The 26761-nt window shown below is 44.7% G+C and overlaps 4 protein-coding genes across 4 annotated transcripts; 3 read left to right on the forward strand and 1 right to left on the reverse strand.

The window, feature by feature from the left end:
• Positions 1-17472: 17472 nt before the first annotated feature.
• QBC33DRAFT_454165 (mevalonate kinase) lies at positions 17473-18810 on the forward strand (the record flags this gene model as incomplete). The annotated part of the gene is made up of 1 exon (XM_060424714.1): positions 17473-18810. One exon carries the CDS (start codon positions 17473-17475, stop codon positions 18808-18810), a length of 1338 nt encoding a protein of 445 aa, XP_060282037.1.
• An 837-nt stretch (positions 18811-19647) lies between these two features.
• On the reverse strand, positions 19648-22551 carry QBC33DRAFT_117680 (uncharacterized protein). Its single transcript, XM_060421954.1, has 2 exons — positions 22270-22551; positions 19648-22212 (listed from the first exon to the last, which is right to left on the reverse strand). Exons 1-2 carry the CDS (start codon positions 22381-22383, stop codon positions 19927-19929), a joined length of 2400 nt encoding a protein of 799 aa, XP_060282038.1. The 5' UTR covers positions 22384-22551; the 3' UTR covers positions 19648-19926.
• A 299-nt stretch (positions 22552-22850) lies between these two features.
• On the forward strand, positions 22851-24074 carry QBC33DRAFT_542610 (uncharacterized protein). The gene is made up of 2 exons (XM_060428288.1): positions 22851-23224; positions 23346-24074. Exons 1-2 carry the CDS (start codon positions 22875-22877, stop codon positions 23683-23685), a joined length of 690 nt encoding a protein of 229 aa, XP_060282039.1. The 5' UTR covers positions 22851-22874; the 3' UTR covers positions 23686-24074.
• A 104-nt stretch (positions 24075-24178) lies between these two features.
• QBC33DRAFT_474580 (tripeptidyl-peptidase-like protein) lies at positions 24179-26428 on the forward strand. The gene has a single exon (XM_060425230.1). It carries the CDS (start codon positions 24503-24505, stop codon positions 26318-26320), a length of 1818 nt encoding a protein of 605 aa, XP_060282040.1. The 5' UTR covers positions 24179-24502; the 3' UTR covers positions 26321-26428.
• The last annotated feature ends 333 nt before the right edge of the window (positions 26429-26761 follow it).

A 26761-nucleotide genomic window follows, 5' to 3' on the forward strand; every position in this document is an offset into this window, starting at 1 on the left:
CGTTAAGAGGTAGGTAGGTAGGTAGTTTTGTGTCTCTCCTTCTTAGCAATAAGAGCAATTTATTACCTTAGCTAGCACTTCTAACAACTACTTTAGCTATTGTCTAAAGAAAGATAATATTAGGGTATTTAACCTTGACGCAAAGGATTCTAACAAGGATAAGATAATTACTAAAGGCAAGTTAAATGTTTACACTAACGTTTTTGCCTTTTCTAACTAACTAGAAGTCTTTTAGAAGGCAAAAGACAAAGCAGCCTTCACAAGCCTAATCTTAACGCTGCTTTATAGCCTAGCCTTATTGTAGTATACTGACAAGCTTATGCTAGCCAACTGCAATGCCTTTAAAAGCAACCTAGGTTAATTTATTGCAGACTTGCAAAAGCGCTTTAAGCTTAACCAAATGACAAGCCTTTAGAAGCTTAAGGCTGCGTTTTTCTTGCTACGCAAATTCTTTAAAAATCACAGCAGCTTATGCTAGTATGTATAACGCTAGCACTGCCTTGCCAAGGCTATTAAAAGGCAGGCAGATAATAACCTTTTCACTGCTATATAAGAAGAATTTAATCAAGCTATTTGAAACCTAATTAACCTTTTTAAGAAAGGCATTAACTATCTAACCTTCCTGCAAGATATTAAGAAAAAGATTCTACTTTTGCAAATTAAAGCTAATACTTGGTATGACAAGTCTTTCTAGTATTAGTCTAACTATTTATATAACAACTGCTGTAATAACTAACGCAACAATTAGCATAACAACTAGCATAACAACTAGTGCAGCAACTAGCATAACAACTATTATACCAACTAAAAAGACAATTAGAAAAGCAATTTGAATTTCTATAACTGCAATCAAGACTGCATCAAAGACTATGCTTAGCTTTGCAACTAACCTTGCAATAGTAATACTAATGCGTGAGGCTTGGTAAGGTAGAAAGGATAGTTTCTACTAGCTGTAAATAGACAGTAAAGGCAGGGCCTAAAGTAGCCCTAGTGGCCTGTAACCTAGCCTATGCGCTAGCGCAGGTTAGTCAAAGCCTACGCACCCTCTGCGTAGAAACTACCAAATATAATCACCACTTTTACTTTGTACAATATCACAAGATTGCTATTAAAGTAGCCCCTTGCCAACGCGCTATAAATTGGTAGCACAGATATACTCGTCAGAGTTATAATACAAACCAAACCTACCAAAAACCTCAATTTTCGCTAATTCTAGCAATACCAAAGTCACCCCAAGAGCTTGCAAATAGCGTTAGCTACATGCAAGCCCTTAACGCATTAATCAGACCAATCTACACGTAAAGCACTATTTACTTGCCTGCTTCAACCCAACCCGTCAAGTATTTAGGCCTAACCTGTCAAGTATTCAAGCCCCTTTCTACTAACATTTGAATACTTGCTAGAGTATTCACTAACCTTCAAATACCCAAGCCTCTCGCGTATTTACTAGCAAGTCTCTCGCATATTCACTGCTTTCCTACCTTCTTTGCCAACTTATTTGCAAAAAAGATTCTTTCTTTCTTAACTCTTTGCATTGCATTACACTGCTTTTACGTCGTTTTGCCTTCCACATTGCTATTACCTTCAACGCTAAACCTGCTAATCTAACTGGTTACCATGGCCTAATCAGTTGCCAGACACTTGCCTACGCAAGCAAGACTGTCAACAGCAAACCCTGCCACTCTTGCCCACTTAGGTAGTCCCTTCTGCCATCAACCTAGAAACCCTCCCAGCCCTGCTAGCAACCTTTCTAACAATCAACCAGACGCTAATCAGTACTACTCTAACCACAAGAACAAAAACCCTGACAACAGCAGCGCACTAATCAACAACCACAACACTGTCAACAACCTACGCAACAAGCCTACCAATAACCAGCTTCTAGCTATCCACATCGCAGCCCAATTCTATCACTAGAACTGCAACCAGTCACGCAAATCAAGCAATCAATACTACACCCTAAACCTCTAGGTATTCAAAGTCATCAACCAATTTAACAAAGATATTGCAAAGATCTAGAAAAGCCACTACAATAAAAGGCTATTCAACCTAGATATTGACACCTCTAAAGCATATCCCAAGCTTTAAGACACCTTTCTAAGCTTCAAGGCTTCAAACAACATCAACAAAACCATGATAGGTTAAAAGACCCAACTTCTAGAATCCTTTAAAGCAGGCAACTTCATATAGAATAACCTATACAACAATCCCCAAAAGCCTAAGTTAAAGCGCAAGTCTAACTTCTTTCGCCTCCCTAACAACAAGAAAGAAGAACCCAAGCCTCCAACCTCCAACTGCAACAACTTGATTATAAAGAAGCTAGATTTCCTAGTAACCTAGGCTAAAAAGTCTAACACCTACGTCAACACCCTCTCCAAGCATATAGATTGCTTTGAGAAACGCCTTGATATAGCTAACTAGGCTCAACGCTAGTCAACTACTCAGCCTCACCCTAGCCAATCTCGCCCTAATTAGCATAATAGCTTCTAGCAAACCCAATTTGACAACTAGCCAAACCCTTGCAGCACTCTAGCTTACACCTAAGAAAGCCTAGCCTTCCACAACCAGGGTAGCCTAGCCTTTTAGCAACAAGAGCAATTTACTACCCTAGCCAGCACTTCCAACAACCACTCTAGCTATTGTCTAAAGAAAGACAACGTTAAAGTATTTAACCTTAACGCAAAGGATCCTAACAAAGATAGGATGATTACCAAAGGCAAGTTAAATGTTTACACTAACGTTTTTGCCTTCTCCAACCAACTAGAAGTCCTCTAGGAGGCAAAAGACAAAGCAGCTCTTACAAGCCTAATCCCAATGCTACTCCACAGCCTAGCCCTATTGTAATATACTAACAAGCTTATGCTAGCTAACCGCAACGCCTTTAAAAGCAACCTAGGTCAATTTATCGCAGACTTGCAAAAGCGCTTTAAGCCTAACCAAATAACAAGCCTTTAGAAGCTTAAGGCTATGTCTTTCTTGCTACGCAAATTCTTTAAAGATTACAGCAGCCTACACTAGTATATACAACGCCAGCACCGCCTTGCCAAAGCTGTCGAAAAGCAAGCAGACAACAACCTTTTTACTGCTATATAGGAAGGATTTGATTAAGCTATTTGAAACCTAATCAACCTTCTTAAAAAAAGCATCGACTACCTAACCTTTCTGCAAGATATTGAGAAAAAAATCCTACTTTTGCAAATCAAAGCTAATACTTGGTACAACAAGTCCTCCTAGCATTAGTCTAACTACCTATGTGACAACTGCTGTAACAACCAATGCAATAACTAGCGTAATAACTAGCGTAACAACTAGCGTAGCAACTAGCATGACAACTATTATACTAACCAAAAGAATAATTAGAAAGGCAATTTAAATTTCTACAACTGCAATCAAGACTGCAACAAAGACTGCACTTAGCCTTGCAACTAACTCTACAATAGTGACACCTAAGATAAAGACTATAGCTGTGATTAGCATAATCTGCACAGCAACTGCGATAATTAAAATACTTGCAGACGCTTTGACTAGCATAACAAGGCTAACCTAGCCTAAGAGCCTTCTAACAACAAGTCAGTAGCTTCCTTCTAATCAGACTAGTCCTAGCAATCTGTCAACTCCTGCAACAACTCTAGCTACATTGCTATAGCCTAGGTCAAGAAATGCTAGACCTGCAGCATTTGCAAGACTACTTTTAGTAGCCGCAATAACCTTTTCTAGCATCTGCAGACAAGCTATCAACTAGCTTAGCCAGCCACACCTGCCAATCCACCCAAGCCAGCAGTCAAGACCAATTCAACAGCATACCTTAGAGACATAATCACAGCCACTAGCCTAGCTAAGCTGTCAATTGACTTCTTTAAAAGGTACATTTACCTATAGCTGCAAGTAGCACTGTCTAAGAAAGCTGCCTAAGCTAGTGATATAGTTAGTATCTGCGCTAACACTAGATGCAGTAACCTATTAGTTGACAAGAAATAGGCTCAAAGCCTTCATAATCTAAAGGTTGAAGACTGCAAGAGCGCTATAGACAGTATTGGCAAGTCTATCAAGCTAACACAGTAGGCTACCTTTTTCTTCTACGCCTCTAGTATAGTCTGCAACAGCAACCTTGGAATTGCCAAATTTACCGCCTAGGCATAGCTTTGCCAAAACCTAAAGCCTTAAGCCTTGTTAGAGGTAGGCTTCCTAAAGCCTCACAGCGCTAACATGCTATTTACCAAAGACAAGCTTTGATTTGCCTCTTATGACAGCTTTGGCATGCCTATTGCAGTGATTAAAAAAGGCAACCTAGTTACCCAAAAGGTAACTAATTGATAGGCAGTTGTAATTTAATCTAGTTAGACTGCCTAGGTAGCTATTAACTAAAAGCCTCTGCCTAGCAACTAGTCTTACACCTTTAACGCAACCTACCTAGCTACAGTCAACGCGCTAGTTGACTTAAAGACCTGCAAGCATATGCCTCTAGTTAATCTAACCAACGCATTGCTAAAGATTTCAAAAAATGCCTAAATCGAAAGAATTGCAAAGACTAAAGACTTAGCCTTCCTAGCCATTCTATTGTTAAGTTCTAGTCTCCAAGCGCTTGCTATAGCCACTGCCCTAGCTACAACTGCCGCAGCCTCAAGTATAAGACTAACCAGCCCAACTAATCAGTCTGTCAATTCCTTAGCATACGCTGCTGCACTTAGACTGCCAGCCTTGCTTCCAATCCAAACCTTTAGCCTAACCGCTGCTTCTTTTGACGCAGTTAGCGCAAAGTTTAACCTAACTAACGCTACCAAGGCAGTTGCCTTAGGCCTGCCAAAACCGCCGCACCTGCAACCTGCTAAGGTTGCGCAGGAGAGCAATAAGGCTCTGCTAGCTCTCTCTAACATAGTATTTGCAATCACGCAAAACCTAGCTACGCTAGCAGCTTTACTAAAAGGTCTAGCCTAAGAGGATGCAGCCTTAAAAAGTCTACTAGTGAAAAAGCTAATTATTACCCTAACCTCTAGCTTACTAGGAATCAAAACCCTAACTAACTTACCTAAGCAAGTCACTAAGAAAGGCATACACATATATGCTACTGACAAACAACTAGCTTACAAATTAGCCTAGCTAGTCAAGCGTTTCCAACAAATTTAGACTAACAATAGTCTAATCAAAGTCTCTGACAACCAACTCCTTAAGATTCTACTAGTCAATAGCTAGCAAAATAAGAAGATTGCTTTTAAGCTATACCCTTTTGAAATTAAAAACCAAGAGGTAGTTAATTAGACCTTTGACGCCTTACACAAGAAGGATTATATAAAGCAGGTTGACAGACTTATACCCTTTGCAATACTAGTCTTTGTAGTCTAGCATAAGGCTTATAGAGTCAAGAAAGGCTGCATAGTAGTCAATCTACAACTAATTAACTGCATGGCAGTCTCTAACTACTACTCCTTGCTGCTACAATAAGATATAATAGCTTCAATTTGCAGCAAATAGTATATTACTATTATCAACGCAACTTTCTTTTTCTACCAATTCCTAGTAGACCCTAAATCTCAAAACTAATTCACCTTTATCACCTATCAAAGGCTAGAACAGTCAAAGGTTGCATTAATAGGCTTTTAGAATTTGCCAGCTTACATCTAGCGCTTTATAAACCAACTTTTAAAGCCTTTCAAAGATTACTGCCACGCCTTTATCAACAATATTGTCATATACTCTAAGACTAAGAAAGAGCACCTAGAGCACCTAACGCACATATTTGACCTCTTTATCAAATACAATATTTCAATCGCCTTAAAGAAGTCTTACCTAGGCTACCCTTCTATCAAGCTCCTTGGCTTTTGCATTGATAGATTTAGACTATCTACAACTTAGAAGTGCCTAGAAGCTATTGGAAATATTGCCTTTCTAGCCTAGCTTGCTAGCTTTAAATAGTATATTAGTGCCACTAGCTTTCTTCGTCACCTAATCTCTTACTACGCTTAGCTTGCCAAACTGCTGCAGTAGCAAAAGAAAGCCTTACTAGCCAAGGGTTGCAAAGATAGAAAGCTAGAACCTAGCGCAATCAACTGTCAAAAAGCTTACTGTTAGAAAACATACTACAAGCCTACAGAGACTAAGATCCTCGCATTCAACGCCTTGCAGAAAGCCCTTACCAAAAACACCATTTTAGTCTATTTCAATCCTTAGAAGCCACTATTTATACAGCTTGACAGCTTACTAGAAAATAGCTTTAGCATTATAGTCTTTTACTTCAAAGACAGTCATAACTAAAAGCCTAGTCACAAGATACCCTTAGCAGTAGTTTAGCTTGTGATATTTATCAGCTAGACCCTTTCTAGCGCCAAGCAACGCTATAAACCTTTCAAATTAGAAGTCAGCTGCCTAGTCTATGCCATGCGGAAGATTAAGACAATGATTTAATTGTTAGAGAAGCTAGTAATTATACTAACTAATCACTTAGCTACTAAAGGAATCATAAAGCAGACTATTCTCAATACCTTGTCTACTAATCAAGCCAATCAACAACTAGTCACTGCCTTGATTTACCTATTGCAGTACCCTCTACAAGTCTACCATATTGCTAGCAAACTCAACATAGTCTTTAATGCATTGTCTTGACTAAAGATAATCAATTTAGCTGCAAAGCCTAAACCTATAGCTATACCAACCCTTGACAACGTCTTGCCTAACAACAGTTAGTACACTATGCAGTCTAATAACGCATAGCTTGCCTCTAAAGCCTTAATGAGTCTCAAATTAAAAGAGTGCTTTTATACTAGTTATATTGCAGACTTAAGCTATGCAAATATCCTTAAGGATTTGCATAGTAACAACAAGGTTGTTAAGAATGCTTCTCTAGCCAAGGCAGCCTTTGCGTTTAAGCTAATTAACAGTCTCTTATACTATACAACACACAATAGTTCCCAATAGCTTTATATACTGCAATTGTTATACTACAAATTCCTAGCCTTTGCTTACAATAAAAAGCACTACTTTAGCTACAAATGTATGCTATAGGAGCTAGATTAGTACTAGATGCACCAGAAGTGCCAAAAGGTTGACTAATATATTACCAACTACCTTGCTTGCAAAGTCAATCATATTGACAATAGCAAACTGCTTGGTAATTACTAGCCAATTTAGACCTAACTAGCCTCTATGCAAGTGGTGGCAATTGACTTTATTGTAAGTCTACTAGAAGTCTCTTTAGCTAGCACTTCCTAGCAGATTCTAAGTTACAAGACTTACAATGCCCTACTTATAACTACTAATAAGTTTACCAAAAAGTCTCTACTAATTCCAAGCCATGCAACTTATACAGTAAAAGACTAGGGATTGGTATTTACCTAGACTCTACTACTCTTAGACTAGCCTATCTTGCGTAGAATTATCTCTAATCAAAACCTCAAATTCCAGTCGAAATTCTAGAAAGAGCTATAGGCTAGGTTCAACACCAAGTTAATAATAACAACAGCGTACTACCTATAAGCTAACAGCCTGTCAAAGCGCAAGAATTAGACTGTAAAAGTGGCTATTTGATTCCACTGCTTTACCAACCCTAAAAACAACTAGGTTGACATTATTCCTACGCTTTAGTAGAATCTTAACAACATGCATAACAAAGGAATAGCAGTATCCTCCAACAAGGTCCTTTTTAGCTTCAAGCTTTTAGGCTCTGCCAAGATGATTGCCAGTGTAGGTAACCCTCTAGCCTAGCTTAACCTCATTTGCTTTGTCTAATCAGCTATCTAGAAAGACGCTAAGCTAGCAATAACCTTTGCAGCTATACAAGCAAAGCGTTAGTATAACCAAAAGCACTGCCTAGTCAAATTCAACGTCAACAACAAGGTTTTCCTTCAACTTCACCACAGCTACTACCTTCCTAGTCAACCCTCTCGCAAGTAATCCTAGCAGCATGCTAGACCTTTCACAATTCTCGAGAAAGTTGGCAAGCTAGCCTACAAATTAGACCTTCCTAACAATTAGAATATCTACCTAGTTATCTTAGTATAGCACTTGGTTCTAGATACTAGCGACGACAAGGATTTCTACAGCTAGGTTTAGCCCTTGCCAAGCCTAATTGACGTTAGCCTTGACAAGTCTAACAGCAACCTTGACAACCCTAACGCAGTATACAAGGTAAAGCAGCTAGTTGGGAAGCAAGAGGTTAAGATCAGCCGCAGCTGCATAGCTACAACTCAATACCTAATCAAGTAGAAAGGTTAGAGCTATAAGTATAACAAGTAGAAAAAGGTGGCAGATCTAAACCACTTACAACGCCTTATTGACAAATATGAAGCTAAGGCAAGCAAGCTTTCTGCTAAGAAGACTAAAGGCTAGAAGGCCAAAGCCTCCAAGGCTACAAAGCTAGCCACCAAGCCAACCAAAGGACTAGCAAAGCTAGCCACTAAGCTGCATATATGGCAATTAAGCCATCACACGCGACAGGCCTAACTTACAAAGACATTGGCAGTCAATTTAACATTGGCACGTGACTTATTTTAAGCCAATTACATGTCCTGTTAGTTCTAGGATTAGAAGAAGATTAATCCATTGTATTAGAATTAATCTTAGGAAATTGACAATTTTGGCGCTGTAAAATCTAGCCTTTTAAACCATTCAAAGGCGTCTAGATTTACAATATTTGTACAATCAGATAATCTCTAGATTTTTTGGTGGTAGTAGCTTGACTAGTTAGGCTAATTAGGCTTCCACTAATGGCAGCATTGCCATGTGACACTTGAAAGCAGGTGGATCCTTTTTCAAGCCTGGCATATTGATGCGTAGGGCTTGGTAGGGTAGAAAGGATAGTTTCTACTAGCTGTAAATAGATAGTGAGGGCAGGGCCTAAAGTGGCCCCAGTGGCCTGTAACCTAGCCTATGCGCTAGCGCAGGTTAGTCAAAGCCTACACGCTCTCTGCGTAGAAACCACCAAATATAATCACCACTTTTACTTCATACAATATCACAAGATTGCTATTGAAGTAGCCCCCTGCCAACGCGCCAAATACCTAGAATAGAGACTATAGCTATGATTAGCATAATTTGCGCAGCAACTATAATAATCAAGATACTTGCAAATGCTTTGACTAGCATAACAAGGCTAACCTAGCCTAAAAGCTTTCTAACAACAAGTTGGTAGCCTTTTTCTAATTAGACTAGTCTTAGCAATCTGTCAACTCTTATGACAACTCTAGCTACATTTCTATAGCCTAGGTTAAGGAATGCTAGACTTGTAGCATTTGCAAGACTATTTTTAATAGCTGCAACAACTTTTTCTAGCATTTGCAGACAAGCTATCAACTAGCTTAGCTAGTTGCATCTGCCAATCTATCTAAGCTAGCAGTTAAGACTAACTTAATAGCATACCTTAGAGATATAATCATAGCTACTAGCCTAGCTAAGCTGTCAATTGACTTCTTTGAAAGGTATACTTACCTATAGCTATAAATAGCACTGTCTAAGAAAGCTGCCTAAGCTAGTAATATAGTTAATATCTATGCTAACATTAGATGCAGTAACCTATTAGTTAACAAAGAATAAGCCTAAAGCTTTCTTAATCTAAAGGTTAAAGACTGCAAAAGCGCTATAGATAGTATTGGCAAGTCTATCAAGCTAACACAATAAGCTACCTTTTTCTTCTATGCCTCTGGTATAGTTTGCAACAGCAACCTTAGAATTGCCAAATTTACTACTTAGGCATGGCTTTGCCAAAACCTAAAGCCTTAAGCCTTGTTAGAGGTAGGCTTTTTAAAGCCTTACAGTGCTAACATGCTGTTTACTAAAGATAAGCTTTGATTTGCCTCTTATAATAGCTTTGGCATGCCTATTGCAATAATTAAGAAAGGCAACCTAGTTACCTAAAAGGTAACTAATTGACAAGCAGTTGTAATTTAACCTAGTTAGACTGCCTAGATAGCTGTCAACTAGAAGCTTCTGCCTAGCAACTAGTCTTACACTTTCAATGCAACCTATTTAGCTATAGTTAATGCACTAGTTAACTTAAAAACCTGCAAGTATATACCTCTAGTTAATCTAACTAACATATTGCTAAAGATTTTAAAAAATGCTTAAATTAAAAAGATTGCAAAGACTAAAGATTTGGCTTTCCTAGCTATTCCATTGTTAAGTTCTAGTCTCTAAGCGCTTGCTATAGCTATTGCTTTAGCTATAACTGCTACAGCCTTAAGTATAAGACTAACTAGCCTAACTAATTAGTCTGTCAATTCCTTAGCATACACTGCTGCATTTAGACTGCTAGCCTTGATTTTAATTTAAACCTTTAGCCTAACTGCTGCTTCTTTTAACGCAGTTAGCATAGAGTTTAACCTAACTAACGCTACCAAAGCAATTGCCTTAGGCTTGCTAGAACTGCTGCACTTGCAACTTGCTAAGGTTGCGCAAGAGAGTAATAAAGCTTTGCTAGCTTTCTCTAATGCAGTATTTGCAATTACGCAGAATCTAGCTATGCTAGCAGCTTTACTAAAAGGTCTAGCCTAAGAGAACGCAGCCTTAGAAAGTCTACTAGTAGAAAAGCTAATTGTTACCTTAACCTTTAGCTTACTAGGAATTAAGACTCTAACCAACCTACCTAAGCAAGTTACTAAAGAAGGTATATATATATATGCTGCTAATAAACAACTAGCTTACAAATTAGCCTAGCTAGTCAAGCGTTTCTAACAAATTTAGACTAACAATAGTCTAATTAAGATTCTTAACAACTAACTTCTTAAGATTCTACTAGTTAATAGCTAGCAGAATAAGAAGATTACTTTTAAGCTATACCTTTTTAAAATTAAAGACTAAAAGGTAGTTGATTAGACCTTTAATGCCTTATACAAGAAAGACTGTATAGAGTAAGTTAACAAACTTATGCCTTTTGCAATACTAGTCTTTGTAGTTTAGCGTAAAGCTTATAGAGTTAAGAAAGGCTATGTAATAGTTGATTTATAACTAATTAACTATATAGCAGTCTCTAACTACTACCTTTTGCTGCTGCAACAAAATGTAATAGCCTTAATTTGCAGCAAATAGTATATTACTATTATCAACACAACCTTCTTTTTCTACTAATTTCTAGTAGACTTTGGATTTTGAGACTAATTTACTTTAATTACCTATTAAAGGCTAGAATAGTCAAAGGTTGCATTAATAGGCTTTTGAAATTTGCTAGCTTATATCTAGCGCTTTATAGACTAACTTCTAAAGCCTTTTAAAAATTACTACTGCGCCTTTATTGACAATATTGTTATATACTTTAAGACTAAAGAAGAGCACTTAAAGCATCTAATATATGTATTTAATCTTTTTATCAAATATAATATTTTGATTGCCTTGAAAAAGTCTTACCTAGGCTACCTTTTTGTCAAGCTCTTTGGCTTTCGCATTAATAGATTTAGACTATTTACAACTTGGAAGTGCCTAGAAGCTATTAGAAATATTGCCTTTCTAGCCTAGCTTGCTAGCCTTGAATAGTATATTAATGCCACTAGCTTTCTTTATTACCTAATCTCTTACTATGCTTAGCTTGCCAAACCACTGCAGTAGCAAAAGAAAGCCTTACTAGCCAAGGGTTGCAAAGATAGAAAGCTAAAACCTAGCGCAATTAACTGTTAAAAAGCCTACTATTAAAAGATATACTACAAGCTTATAAAGACTACCCGTGCCACGCCCCACTTTAATTGGTACTCGAGGGCTCCTACCACCTAAAGGTGGTGCTGGCCACCAAAATAACCAGATTACCAAAATAACCACTTTTTTGACCATACCTACTATATCTGCCAAAACAACCACTTTTTTGCCATATATTGACCATTTTAACTATGGAATCACGTATTCAAGAAGCCCTCCAATACCTTGAAGACTTTCCCGAGGCTAAACTAGCCGCAGTAGCCCGAGAATTTGGCGTGCCGCGTGGCCGCCTCCGCTACCGCTGCGAGGGCCGCGTACCAAAATCAGGGCAGCCAGCAGCAAATACCAAGCTTACAAGGCCAGAGGAAAAAGCAATTTGCCGCTATATTGATAGACTTGATAGTATCAATCTTTTAGTACGCGCAGGCTTTGTGACTGACGCTGCAAATACCATTTTGCGTGAGCGTTGTGGTGCTGAGGATTTTGCTCCGGTTGGCCAAAGATGGACTACCTGCTTTCTTAAGCGCTATGGCTACTTCTACCAGCTTTAGAAAAGACTCTATTTAGACCGGCAAGCCTTAGAAGACCTCCAACGAGTCAATCAGTACTTCTAGCTTCTTCGTATGACTATTGCAGCCTATGGAATCCCCCTTGAAGATATCTGGAATATGGATGAGACTGGGTTTCGAATAGGGGTTGGAAAGGATCAGCTCATTGTAACCTGCCGGAAGAAAGCCTATTACTTCTCCATTCTAGAGAATCGAGAGTCTGCTACTGCAATTGAGGCTATCTCTGCTGGTGGCTAATATATCCCTGCCTTCTTGATCCTCTTTGGGCAACTCCATATGGCTTAATGGTACCGAATCCTAGAGCTAGACGAAGAAACTGCCATTCGACCTACCTCTACTGGCTACTCGAATGATGAGATTAGCCTTGAGTGGCTTCAGCACTTCGAGAAGCACTCAGCAAAGACTTTCATTAGCTCTAAGCGCTTGCTTATTGTTGATGGCCATGGATTTCACTACACAAAGCAGTTTATCTAGTACTGCGATGACTATGGAATCATTCCTTTTGGCATGCCTCTAAACCTTACGCATCTACTTCAACCTCTAGACGTGGTAGTCTTCCAACCTCTAAAGCACTACCATGCGCAGGCACTAGATCTTATGGTTTGCGATGGCCTCATCAATATCTCCAAGATTGAGTTTCTTTCTTGCATTGGGAAGGTACGGCAACAGGCATTCAAGAAATCCACTATCCTCTCTGCCTTTCGGAAGACTGGAATCTGGCCATTCAACCCTCAACCAGTCCTGGAAATCCTGGAAGCTCGTCAAGCTAGAGAAACCCCCCCTCCTGCTATACCAGATAGACTTCATTCTTCACCATTCAATACGCCAGTAACGTTACGGCAAATCAACAAGGTAGCTGATAAGCTAGAGACTGCACTTGAGGAAGATGAGGATATAGATCCAGACTTTGCCTATAATTTAGGTCGATATATTAGAGGGTCCTTGTCTTTGGCAGCTGAGCTTGTTCAGACCAAACGAGACCTAGGAAGGACTAAAATGGCAGAGGCAGTAGCTAGGCAACGGCGGGCAATGAAGAATATGCCTTTACAGTCAGGGGGCGTGCTTACTGTAGCAATAGGGCGTCAAATGGTACAGCAAAAGGAGGTTGACGAGGTTGCGAAGGCAAGGAAGGTCATTGAGGCAGCAGAATTGAGGCAGCGGAATGCATATAAACGCTTCTACGAAGAGGTTGCAAAAGAGGCACGCAAATGGAGGATGTCTGGAAAGCTAGAAAGGGCAGAAGTATACGATTCAGAGGTAGGATTCTGGTTATTAAAGCGTATATAACGCGTATATAGTAGGTATGGTCAAAAAAGTGGTTATTTTGGTGATCTGGTTATTTTGGTGGCCAGCACCACCTTTAGGTGGTAGGAGCCCTCGAGTACCAATTAAAGTGGGGCGTGGCACGGGTAAGATTCTTGCATTTAACGCCTTGCAGAAAGCTTTTACTAAGAATACTATTTTGGTCTATTTTAATCTTTAGAAGCTACTATTTATATAGCTTGACAGCTTACTAGAAAATAGCTTTGGCGTTATAGTCTTTTACCTCAAAGACAGTTATAACTAAAAGCCTAGTCACAAGATACCCTTAGCAGTAGTTTAGCCTGTGATATTTATTAGCTAGACCTTTTCTAGCGCTAAGCAATGCTACAGACCTTTTGAATTGAAAGTTAGCTGCTTAGTCTACACTATGCAGAAGATTAAAACAATGATTTAATTGTTAGAAAAGCTAGTAATTATACTAACTAATCACTTAGCTACTAAAAGAATTGTAAAGCAGACTATCTTTAATACCTTATCTACTAATCAAGCCAATCAACAACTAGTTACTGCTTTGATTTACCTATTGCAATACCTTTTGCAAGTCTACTATATTGCTAGCAAACTTAATATAGTCTTTAATGTATTATCTTAACTAAAGATAATTAATTTAGCTGCAAAGCCTAAACCTACAGCTATACTAACCTTTGATAACATCTTGCTTAACAATAGTTAGTACACTGCATAGTCTAATAATGCATAGCTTGCCTCTAAAGCTTTAATAAGTCTTGAATTAAAAAAGCGCTTCTATACTAGTTATATTGCAGACTTAAGCTATGCAAATATCTTTAAGGATTTGCATAATGACAATAAAGTTGTTAAAAATGCTTCTCTAGCTAAGGCAGCCTTTGCATTTAAGCTAATTAACAGTTTCTTATACTATACAACATATAATAGTTTCCAACAGCTTTGTATACTGCAATTGTTATATTATAAATTCCTAGCCTTTGCTTACAATAAAAAGCACCACTTTAGCTACAAATGTATGCTATAGAAGCTAGATTAGTACTAGATACACTAAAAGCGCTAAGAGGTTGACTAGTATATTACTAACTGCCTTGCTTGCAAGGTTAACTATACTAATAATAGCAAACTGCTTAGTAATTACCAGTCAATTTGGACCTAACTAGCTTTTATGCAGATAGTAGCGATTGACTTTATTGTAAGTCTACTAAAAGTCTCTTCAGCTAGCACTCCCTAGCAAATTCCAAGTTATAAAACTTACAACACTTTGCTTACAACTACCAATAAGTTTACTAAAAGGTTTCTACTAATTCTAGGCTATGCAACTTATATAGCAAAAGACTAGGGATTGGTATTTACCTAGACCTTACTACTCTTAGACTAGCCTATCCTGCGCAGAATTATTTCTAATTAAAACTTTAAATTCTAGTCAAAATTCTAGAAAAGGCTATAGGCTAGGTTTAACACTAAGTTAATAATAACAATAGCGTATTACCTATAAGCTAACAGCTTGTCAAAGCGTAAAAATTAGACTATAAAAGTAGCTATTTAATTCCACTGCTTTACTAACCTTAAAGACGACTAGGTTGACATTATTCTTGCGCTTTAGTAGAATCTTAACAATATGCATAACAAAGAAATAGCAGCATCCTCTAACAAAGTCTTCTTTAGCTTTAAGCTTTTAGGCTTTGCTAAGGTGATTGCTAGTGTAGGTAACCTTCTAGCCTAGCTTAACCTTATTTGCTTTGTCTAATTAGCTATCTAGAAAGACGCTAAGCTAGCAATAACCTTTGCAGCTATATAGGCAAAGCGTTAGTATAACTAAAAGCACTGCCTAGTCAAATTCAATGTCAATAACAAGGTCTTCCTTTAACTTTACTATAGCTACTACCTTTCTAGTCAACCCTCTTGCAAGTAGTTCTAGCAATATGCTAGACCCTTTACAATTCTTAAGAAAGTTGGCAAGCTAGCTTACAAATTAGACCTTTTTGACAATTGGAATATCTACTTAGTTATCTTAGTATAGCACTTAGTCTTAGATACTAGCAACGACAAAAATCTCTATAGCTAGGTTTAGCCTTTGCCAAGCCTAATTAACGTTAGCTTTGACAAGTCTAATAGCAACCTTGACAACCCTAACGCAATATACAAGATAAAGCAGCTAGTTAGGAAGCAAGAGGTTAAGATTAGCCATAGCTACATAGCTATAACTTAATACCTAATCAAGTAGAAGAGTTAGAGCCACAAGTATAACAAGTGGAAAAAGGTGGCAGATTTAAACCACTTACAACGCTTTATTGACAAATATAAGGCTAGGGCAGGCAAGCTTCTTGCTAAGAAGACCAAAGGCTAGAAAGCCAAAGCTTCTAAGGCTACAAAGCTAGCTACTAAGCCGACTAAAAGACTAGCAAAGCTAGCTACTAAGCTGCATGTATAGCGATTAGGCTGTTGCATGCAATAGGCTTGACTTACAAAGACGTTGGCAGTTAATTTAACATTGGCATGTGACTTATTTTAAGCCAATTATGTGTCTTGTTAGTTCTAGAATTGGAAGAAGATTAATCTATTATATTAGAATTAATCTTAGGAAATTGACAATTTTGGCGCTGTAGAATCTAGCCTTTTAAACTGTTTAAAGGCGTCTAGATTCTATACGATTAGATAATCTCTGGATTTTTTGGTGGTGGTGGCTTGACTAGTTAGGCTAATTAGGCCTCTACCAATGGCAGCATTGCCATGTAACACTTGAGGGCAGGTAGATCCTTTTTCAAGCCTAGCATATTGATGCGTGAGGCTTGGTAGGGTAGAAAGGATGGTTTCTACTAGCTGTAAATAGACAGTGAGGGCAGGGCCTAAAGTGGCCTTGGGGGCCTGTGACCTAGCCTATGCGCTAGCGTGGGTCAGTCAAAGCCTACGCGCCCTTAGCGTAGAAACCACCAAATATCACTACCACTTTTACTTTGTACAATATTACAAGATTGCTATTGAAGTAGCTTCCTGCTAACGCGCTAACTATACTAATTACAAGGCCTTCCAATTGAAGGCTGCGCTTGCGCTAATCACTCAAAGCCACTTTATGTGGCAGACCAAGCCACCTTAGCTACTAGGCTTTCCTAAGCCTCGCGCGTAAAGGCAAAGGCAATATTAACCTAGGCTTTTAAAGCATAACAGTAGCTTTTTAGCTAGAATGTATATTAAAGCCTGCTTTTGTAAACCTTTAGGTAGGTTTATTGCAATCTTTAACTTAAGGCTGCCTAGAAGTCTCTACGCAAGCCTCTTGCAAAAACCCTGTAAAACCAGCCAGCTAGGCTAGCAAGACCTTCCTATCCTGCAAGGCAAGACTATACTAATTACAAGGCTTTCCAATTAAAGGCTACGCTTGCGCTAATCACTTAAAGCCACTTTATATGGTAGACTAAGCCACCTTAGCTACTAGGCTTACCTAAGCCTTGCGTGTGAAGGCTAGAGCAATATTAACCCAAGCCTTTAAAGCATAACACATAACACTTAGTCAAACTTTAAACTTATTTATTAAAGTAACTATAATAGATATAACTAAGAAATTCACTAACTAAGTATAATAAATAACTTATTAATAAGCTTACAAAATAACCAAGGTATATAATTACTCCTTGCCTTATAATCTCCAGTTAAAGTTAAAATAACTTCTTTACCAAAACTTGCAAATAGAAAATAGCCTAGCAAGTAAGTGTAAGATAACCTAGCAAGTATAAGGTACCCTCGCAAGTACAGCCCTTTGTAACTCTCGCTCGCTAAGTTATCCTACTGTAATTAGCTATTATCGCCTAGTTCTATCCGCTGCCTAAGTGCGAAAGGAGTAGAGACGTAGGTTATCGCGGCAGTGAGGAACGTGCGCTGCAGTCACGTGGCTCAAGCCCCTCTAAAATCTCAGCCAATTGTTCCTCCAGCAGCCCAACCACTCTGTCGACGCGTTCTACAGTTCAGGGCCATGGAGAGGAAAGCTTCATCGCCGATGGCGCCCACATTCATGGTGTCTGCACCAGGAAAAGTCATTGTCTTCGGTGAGCATGCTGCCGTGTATGGTAAGCCAGCCATTGCCGCAGCCATCTCTCTCAGATCTTATCTCCTCGTCACCACGCTCTCCAAGTCCCAACGCATCGCCAAACTGAATTTCAGAGACATTGGGTTGAATCATGCGTGGAAAATCGACACTCTACCATGGGATGTTTTCCACCAACCTTCCAAGAAAAGGTTCTATTACTCCCTCGTCAACTCCCTCGACCCGGAATTACTCGATGCCATCATACCGCATGCAGAGGCGGTGTCGAAAGACCTTCCGGAGAAGCAGCGAAAAATCCATGTACGATCTGCGACCGCATTTCTCTACCTCTTCCTCTCCTTGGGCTCCCCGGAAAGTCCTGGATTCATCTACACTCTTCGATCTACCATCCCAATTGGCGCTGGTCTGGGCAGCAGTGCCAGTGTTTGTGTCTGCTTGAGTGCAGCTCTGCTCATTCAGATACGCGCCCTTGCAGGACCTCATCCTGATCAGCCTCCCGAGGAAGCCGAGATACAGATTGAGCGCGTTAATCGCTGGGCATTCGTGGGCGAGTTGTGCACACATGGAGACCCTAGTGGGTTGGACAATACGGTCTCTGCGGGTGGAAAGGCCGTGGTTTTCCAAAGGAACCCCTCCGGATCATCATCGGTCACTCCTCTCACCAAGTTCCCGAAACTACCACTCCTTCTCGTTGACACGCGACAACCCCGCTCAACAGCTATGCAGGTGGAAAAAGTAAGAACATCAAAAAACAATCACCCTGTGTTGACAGAGATGATCCTGGATGGAATTGGCCAGTTTACAGCTTCTGCACTGGAGCTCATTTCGTCCGCTGATTTTGATGGCAATGGCACCTCCGATTCTCTCGAACACCTTGGAACTTTGATCCGTATGAACCACGGATTCCTGGTTTCATTAGGGGTCTCTCACCCCCGTCTAGAGCGTATCCGCGAGCTTGTGGATTATGCGGATATCGGCTGGACCAAACTCACTGGAGCTGGAGGTGGTGGATGTGCTATCACACTCTTCCGGCCAGGCGTCAAAGATGAAACTATCAAAGAGCTAGAGCGGAAGTTCACTGCAGAAGGATTTCAGAAATACGAGACTATCCTAGGTGCCGACGGGGTCGGGGTGCTTTGGCCCGCCGTGCTCCGAAACGGCACGAATGGAGGAGGGGGTGGTGAAGAGATTGATCAGGAAAGTTTTGAAAATGCTGTCGGTGCTCAGGGTATCGAACAACTGGTCGGAGTGGGGTTGCACGGAAACCGGGAAGGATGGAAGTTCTGGACGCGAGCTGTTGTCTGAGATGACAGACTCAGCATAAGAACAGCGTGGGGAGAACCCCAACCGCCGTGCTCTTTCCCCAGATATACGCGGCAGATGAGCTCCTCTTTCACGGATATGCCCTGTTCCCCACGCAATCGGCCGTCCTTGCTGCGGTGCGGGGGTGTAACGACCAACCAGGGCCAAGCTATACAGGCTTGTCTACGAAGCGTCTGTATTCGTCGTCTGCTTGAAGGAAGGAAAGGGGTGGTTAGCGTGGCGGCAGTAATTACACCACGTCGCCTCATTGGACTAATAGAAACATGCTGGGATAGGGTTGACTGAGCTGGTAGAGGGCTGGCATTGTCAAACATCGCCATGTAAAGAGCATACAAGGCAATCAGGGCAAGTGTGTGGTAAGATGATGCTCATTTCAGCTATTATTATACCCTTCAGACACGCAAGCAGACTTATTCGACACAGTCTAGTTGCCTCAGCTCCTGTTTATCCTGCAAGCCATCTTGATCCACAATGGCCAACAGACAGACAAGCGAGAACCACCAGCAAAGTCTGCGACCTGCATTTCGTGGCATGTATGTGATGTCACTTACATGGTTCAGCCAGTATCCTGCCGCAAAACTGGCGTCCTAGCCATGATTGCCTTCCTTATCTTCACCTGCAAGTCAAGGCCAAGGTAAGCCCACGCCTTCGAGATGGAGTAGCTCTACACCCTACCAGTTCTAGTTGCGAGCCTGCAAGCCAAGTCAAGGTCAGACCGACGAATCCTGCTCAGAGCAGGGTCATGGTTCACATCAACCTGCAGATCTGCAGACCGGGTACACAAGCATGTCCGCAGAAGCCTCTAACTATTCCCCATCAGCTCACATAGGGAGATGCAATGCCGCCTGTCTGTGTAGATACTGAAGACGAGGCCAAGCAACGTAGCCTCCCACGCCTAGCTGTGACGTCATGCATGCCGCTGCCCGGCTCGGCGAGCGGACCTAGTCATCGAGACTCGAAGACCTAAGAATCGTGTAATAAGCAATTCTACCAGAGGAGTATCTTAGAGCTCGTACTCTCAATTTCGAATTGCTAGGTCGCATTGCAGGCCTATGTTACAGCGTGGGAATCGCCAAGCAGCATTTGCCGCGATCTTAATTAACACTGAATGACATGATCCCCTGCCGGCAAGGCAACTTCGTACTCCAACGCCAGCTTCACGCTGCGGCCAGGGTTGAGGACCACATTCCAGGAAACCTCTCCCGCCTTCTTAAGCGCGGCTGTGGCCCTGCCCCAGTCCTTGCCATCCTTGCCCTCCTTGCCGGGTAGGCCGGCAGCTACGCCATTGGACCCGACAGTCATGCCTCTCGGATTCATGACCTCGATGCGCAACTTGTCATCCTCCGATACAGGAACCTGGTCCAGGGCGACGAGGTTGATCGGCTTGGCGGAGGAAGCCCTCGTGTTGGAGATGGTGATGGTCCTGGTATAGACGAAGCTGTCCTCCTTGGTGAAGAGTCCCGACGTGCTCCGCTTGACATCCGGCTTGGGGTAGGATACTTTGATGGCCGGGTCTATGCCAAGGCTCGTGGTGAAAATATCACCGGCGCTGCAGCGTGGCAAGGTGGAGCGACCTATAAAAGAGCCGTCAAGGGACAGGCCGACTGGCCCCTTGAGCAGAGTGAGCTTGCTGGCGTTTCGCAACTTGGCCTTGAGGTAAGCCACGGGCCGATACTTGGCAACGATGGTGTGGGAGAAGGCCACGCTGCTAAAAGAGATGCGGGCGACGCGTTGCTTTGAGGCGGTGGAACTCGTGTTCAGCGTCTTCAAGCCGGGCAGATCGTAGGTCGTGGTCATGCCCGTCTCTTCGAATTCGGATTCTTGGAAGGCCAGTTCAGGGTCACGATTGAGCATGGTCTCGGCATCGTCTTGCTCAGGTGATTCCATGTAAGAAGGTTCGGCGCCATATGCGTTGCCGGGCGCAAAGGGGTTGCTAGTAAGGCCCTTGGATGGGCCACCAGCCTTCCGCGACATCTTCTTACTCTCCTGCGCGGAACCGAAAAGGTCTTCTGTTGCTTGGGACACATAGGGAAGCAGGGTTTGTTGTTGCTGTTGTTGTAGCTGCTGCTGTTGTAGTTGCTGCTGTTGAAGTTGCTGCTGTTGGCGTCCCCGGGCACTCTCGAAGACATCGGAGGCAGGTAGCGCTGGGCAGGGGGGTGGCGGCGGCAGAGTGAGGCCGCGTGCTGACGGAAGGATGTCACCATGATCGCCAAGGCCGTACAAATGGTTCCGGGACTTCTGAACCCCCCAAGCATTTTGCTGTGCGAGCCAGCCGCCCTTCTCTGCTCGCTCCTCCCGGCTGTCAAGGACGTCGCTGGCTTTTAATCCGAAGCCCTTGGCCCCGAGCCTGACGCGCCAAGGGACAAGTGCGGGAATTGCATCCTGAATACCGGAAAAGGTTGTCTGTGAGGTGCTGAGCACGAGCTTGCAATTGGCCCAGTTCTCCGAGGTCCTGTTTGTGAGTTGAGCATCGAAACAGAGGAGGGCAGTGTTCGAAGTGGTTGTCAATGCCAGGTCGTAGCTTGGCGACCACCAAGCAGAGGATGTGACGTAGGAGAGTGACAGATCACAGGTAAAAGTGGAGGCGTCGGGGTGTTCGGCAGACGCCGTCTCCTTCTCGGGGACAACCTTGACGATGTCACTGGCACTGGCGATGGAGCTTCGGCGCGAGGAACTAGGCGTGAAGCTGACTGCGTCGAGGGTGATGCGGGCGGTCCAGCAAAATCGCGGCCAGAAACTCTGGCGCTCCTTGCGAATGCGACGCTTTTCACTGAGCCTCTCTGCTTCACGAAGTCGCTCTTTCTCCCGTGCCCTCTCCTTCTCCTTCTTGATCTTCTCCTTCTCTTTCACGGCCTTCCTCTGTTCCTTCCACTCGAGCTTGAGGAGCCGGTTTTCCTCGGCAACCAACGTGTTTATCTCTTCGGTGAGCTCACGATCACGGGCTGCGCCGTCCATCTGATCTCGAAAGACACCCTCGCGGCCTTGGCGGTAGGTCTCGAGACCGCGTTCGAAATCCGGGGCCTTTTTCTGGCCGAGGATTTTACCGTAGCCATTGAGGATATTGAGTCGGCTTTGTGCGCTTGCAACGAGTTCTTGGGCGCGCCTCTGATCATCACACAAAACGGCAAGCTTGGCGCGCACAGCTTTCACTGCGTCGCCATATTTTTCTGGCAAGGGGGCATCGTCATCGTCATCCTCGTCTTCGAATTCGTCGTCAGATTTGTCGTCGTCGGAGTCCGGATAGACCTCCTGGAAGATCTCGCGGTTGGGGAGCAGCTCGAATGTAATGTCGGAGATGATGGCAGAACCGGTGCCCTCGACTTTGATCGAATCTTCGTCAACTGAAGGAGACAGGCCTTGGATGGTGATCTCGTTGGTTCCTGGCTGAAGTATGCGTTAGCAGGTCGTCAAGGAGACTGTCCCAGAAACTTGACGACTTACGGCCAAAGGCACGCCTTTGATGTCTCGAACAACCTGAGCTCGGGTGGGAAAGAGGGTCACAGAACGGGTGGGGAGATCGCGAATGCGGTACTCCTGCTTGTGAATGAGATCCATGGCGGTCGAAATAGGCGGGGGGTTGTAAAGTCCGAAGAGATATCGCAGGCTTGTTGATTTGGTCTGAGGCAGTTTTGCGACTACAGAGGGAGCAATAGAGGGAAAAGAAGGAGGGAGAGAGAGGAGGGGAAGGGGGGATAGAGGGACTTATTTATGCCCCGGGATTCCATCTTTCAGCTTTCTCTCGGCTGCGTCAAGGGCAAAGACGAACAGTCAGTGGCGGCAGGGTTGTTGCCTGGGGAGCTATGACAGCAGCTTCTTTGTGAGGCTGAGCGCATCCGAATTGGGGGAATGTTGGGGGAAACGAAGGCCTCCAACTCCGAAGACCAACAGCTCTCATGATTGGTTGATTGGCCTAGCCCTTTTTGCTGCGGCCCTGAGAATTAGGCATCCATGCAGGAGAACCATAACGTGACGTACATACAACCCCGCCCATTTCTTTATCGTAGAATGGAAATCCCCCCACACACACACCCACGCAGTCTTCGGCCATGACGACCATGGCAGCTCCACCTCGTCCGGCTCCCTTCTCGGCGCCACCAGTCGGTTCCGTGGCCGGGCCCCCTCTGCCTCAGCAAATCCCCGGGCCTGCTTTGACCTCGCTACCGGCGACCAGAGGCGACATTCGGGCTGCCAGGTCGGGCTTGGAATCTGGACTGCGCGAGTATATGAGCCTCCAGAGACGATGGTATGAGACGGGCGAGGTTGCGATCGAGGAACGACTTCGCATACAGGCCGTAAACCTTGTTTCCGATCTTCGTTTCCTCAGAAAGAACGTCTCGGCCATTGTCAGGGCGGGCGAGTCTCGTCGATGGCGACGGTGGATTACTGGCACTGTGCTGTGAGTCTTGTCCTTCCACGCATTCTCATAACTACCGAGCCATGCTCAGGTGCCATCGGAGATCTCTGTCTTGTGTCATTGAGTGGCCGGCCTACATGCTTAACAGCCGTTCGTTCTGTAGAGCCATCTTTATTCCAGCCGTGAGGGCCATCTTCCGCAGGCCGGCGGATGAGACAGAGACATCCAATGATACCGAGTATGCTTTTCGGAAGAGCAAGACCTTGATTTCTCGTATCAAGGACTCCCTTCCCGGCAGGGGGGCCCTAGCCTCGGTTGCTTTCTTTGTCTTTGCAGTACTCTACGTATTCCAGAACGAGGTGTCGCTCAGGGTGGCGAGGACTGTTTCTAAAAGACTGAAGAGGCTCAGCGCTAAACTTGAGGGAGGTTATGATGGCATTGACGAGAACGACATGAAGCTTTTGGCTGGGTGGAGGTGGAGAGTGCTCCTCTGGGGTCAGTGATCAATCGCGACGTCGTTCTTGGCTTAGGTAGGTGGGGGGAATGTTTCGGTCCGGTGTACTGCCAGATTGATAAGCTGAGTGGTAGCCCCCGTGGTTCATAGGTGCACTTAATGTATCGTGCTGTTGGAAAGGGGCCCCTTAATATGTTTGTTATATTCGCTGCCTCTGAGGAAGCCCGCTTATGAAGAGCCGGGTTGCTGCACCCTGCAGCTGCAGGGGAATTGAAATTGAAGTATAAGGAAAAGGAAAAGGGAAAGGGAAATAGGTAATCAACACTTAAAATATGGAATAAAAGAAGGATGACCATCATTTTAGCTATACGACATCTCTGCTAAGGAGGTTTAATTTTGGTGGCAATTGACGAGTTGCTCAGGTTGCACAACCAATTGGGCTGTCCGTGTCTGGATCCGGCACCTGGACGGAGACAAGGCAACTTTCTACTCTATCAAGCTGCCAAGGTCATGCCGAGTGGAGATAATCAAAATTATGGTGCCTTGCATTAAGTTGTAGCCAATGCCAACGCCGCCGTACTTCTCGCGGCTGAATTGGTTCCCTTCGGGTAGGTATATTACTGATATAGTCTGATAGTCTGATCCAAGACAGATAAATTAGGGCCGGAAAACTTCGCCTTGGCCCGCAGATCGCGGTTTATCCCTCTCCAAGGGCGAGCAAAGTGGCCACATGCAGCGCGCCAGCAGAAAGGAGAAACTGGCCGGAGATGTCCTTCTCTCCACCTCGATTCAATCCCGACTTGCCTAGGTTATCTTAGCTCTAGGTGGCGGCAGGCTTCGAGCAGCTGTCCAATGTCTAAGACGCAATGATGCTGCCTGCACTTATTCTGTCCATTCTTGGGCTGCCCATTCTTGCCCTTGCCGCCGCGACAATCACCCTCGAGAGGACACCGGATCTCCCGCACGGTTGGGGATTGTTGAGGGACGCCCAAGATGATGATTCCCTTGCACTCTTCGTCGCGCTCCGGCAGCCCAGGATGGACGACCTCAGATCGAAGCTGGTTCAGGTCGACCGCTCCGACACCCGAGACGACCGCGGCGGGCACCTCTCGCAGAAGCAAGTGAGCGAATATAGGAAAGCGGACCGGACAAGTGTCGACCTAGTCATGGCATGGCTGGAATCACATGGAATCGAGCATGCAAAGGCGTTCGACAGCTGGGTCAGCTTCAACATAACGGCCAAGGCAGCCGGGCCCCTCCTCGGCGCCGAGCTCGGCTGGTACTCGTACGGCGGCGGCGGCGAGCCAGTCCTCCGGGCGAGAGAGTACACGATACCCGCATGGCTGAAGGGCCACGTCGATTTCGTCCACCCGGTCGCGCACTTCATGCCACCCCGTAGTGCCCACGTGCAGCTAAGCAAGGCTGTAGTAGAAGCCACGGCCGACACGGCCGTGCCCAACGGGTCGGGAAACGCCCAGGAGGTACCCTGCGCCACGGGGGTGTTCCCGGAGTGCATTAAGAAGCTATACAACATAACCTACGACGCGGCTGGCCCATCTCCGGTCCGGTTCGGCGTCGCCGGGTTCCTCGAGCAGTACATCAACTACGCCGACGTGTCGGCCTTCCTCGACATGTACGTCCCAGAGCTCGCCAACCTCGACCCGCCCTACAACTTCACGGTGGAGCTCCTGAACGACGGGGCCAACCCGCAGGCGCCGATCTGGATGGCGGGGCTCGAGGCGTCCCTCGATGTGCAGTACGCCATGGCGATCGGCTACCCCACGGCGGTGACATACTACAGCACGGGCGGGCGGGGCGTCAAGCTCGACGGGAGCGGTGCCGAGATCCCGATGACGGGCAGCGACAACGAGCCGTACCTCGAGCTGCTGGAGGGCCTGGTGGCGAAGCCGGACGACGAGATACCGCACGTGCTGAGCATCAGCTACGCCGACGACGAGCAGTCGGTGCCGCAGGCCTACGCCCTGCGCGTCTGCGACCTCCTGGCCCAGCTGGCCGCCCGGGGCGTGTCTGTGCTCGCCGCGTCGGGCGACGGCGGCGCCGCCGGCACGGGTCAGAGCTACTGCTACGCCAACGACGGGGAGCAGCGCAGGATGCTCATCCCGACCTTCCCGGCCAGCTGCCCGTGGGTCACATCGGTGGGGGCCACCAATAACGACGGGGCCAATCCCACGGCGGCCGCGTTCAGCGCCGGCGGGTTCAGCAGGTACTTCTCCAGGCAGGCGTGGCAGGACGACGCCGTCGGCGCGTACCTGAAGATGCTCGCCAGGACGAACAACAGCAACCTAGGCATGTTCAACGAGTCCGGCCGGGCGATCCCCGACATCAGCGCGGTCGGCACGGCGTTCCAGATCCAGTTCGGCGGCGGCGGGTCGGCGGTGCTGGGGACGAGCGCCAGCACGCCGGTCATGGCCGGCATGATCGCTCTCATCAACGACGCGCGCCTCAGGGCCGGAAAGAGCAGCCTCGGCTGGCTGAACCCGCTCCTATACGCGGATAGCGTCCGGGACGTGCTGACGGACATCACAAGGGGGAGAGGCCAGGGATGCAGCTTTGGTGATGACGAAGAGGATGGTAAAGGCTGGCCTGTGGTGGAAGGATACGATTGCGTGACCGGACTTGGAATCCCGGGGGACTTTGGGAGGCTTTTCGAGGTCCTGGCATGATTAAATAGGCAAGGCTTCATGAGTTACGATGGCAACCCCTCTTTCCTCTAATCGTGATGGCGACAAATCAACTTGCTTTCGGTGCTCTGCAGCAGCAGCACTTCTATCCTGTAATGCATCACCACCGTGTAGCAAGATAAGTTGGCATTTCCACTGGCATACGTGCAGAAAAGACTTTGACTAAAGAGGAGGACTCACAGCACTCGCCGCCGTATTCTAAGCCCGCCATGGCATAATTGTTCGTCACGAAACAACACGTCTCGCACGCCTCAACCGCCATTGTACCATAGTCAGCATACGCCGCCTGGTCCAACGCCCTCGAGCCAGTCGCCTCGGTGTAGCAGCCGACATGGGCCCCCATTTCTCCATTTACCAGTTTCCCCATTTCCTTTATATTTGGCTCCATTCCAAGTGTCATTTATCCCCCATCGTGCCTTGGCT

Source organism: Phialemonium atrogriseum (assembly GCF_030411735.1).
Source record: "Phialemonium atrogriseum strain 8032-3 unplaced genomic scaffold QBC33scaffold_17, whole genome shotgun sequence".
Lineage (NCBI taxonomy): Eukaryota > Fungi > Ascomycota > Sordariomycetes > Cephalothecales > Cephalothecaceae > Phialemonium > Phialemonium atrogriseum.

Coding starts and splice junctions, on each gene's coding strand:
- QBC33DRAFT_117680 (XM_060421954.1), bottom strand. CDS start 22,383: ATGGATCTCATTCACAAGCAGGAGTACCGCATTCGCGATCTCCCCACC. Junction 22,213..22,269: donor TCAAAGGCGTGCCTTTGGCC/GTAAGTCGTCAA, acceptor CGCATACTTCAG/CCAGGAACCAACGAGATCAC.
- QBC33DRAFT_542610 (XM_060428288.1), top strand. CDS start 22,875: ATGACGACCATGGCAGCTCCACCTCGTCCGGCTCCCTTCTCGGCGCCA. Junction 23,225..23,345: donor TGGATTACTGGCACTGTGCT/GTGAGTCTTGTC, acceptor TTCGTTCTGTAG/AGCCATCTTTATTCCAGCCG.
- QBC33DRAFT_474580 (XM_060425230.1), top strand. CDS start 24,503: ATGATGCTGCCTGCACTTATTCTGTCCATTCTTGGGCTGCCCATTCTT.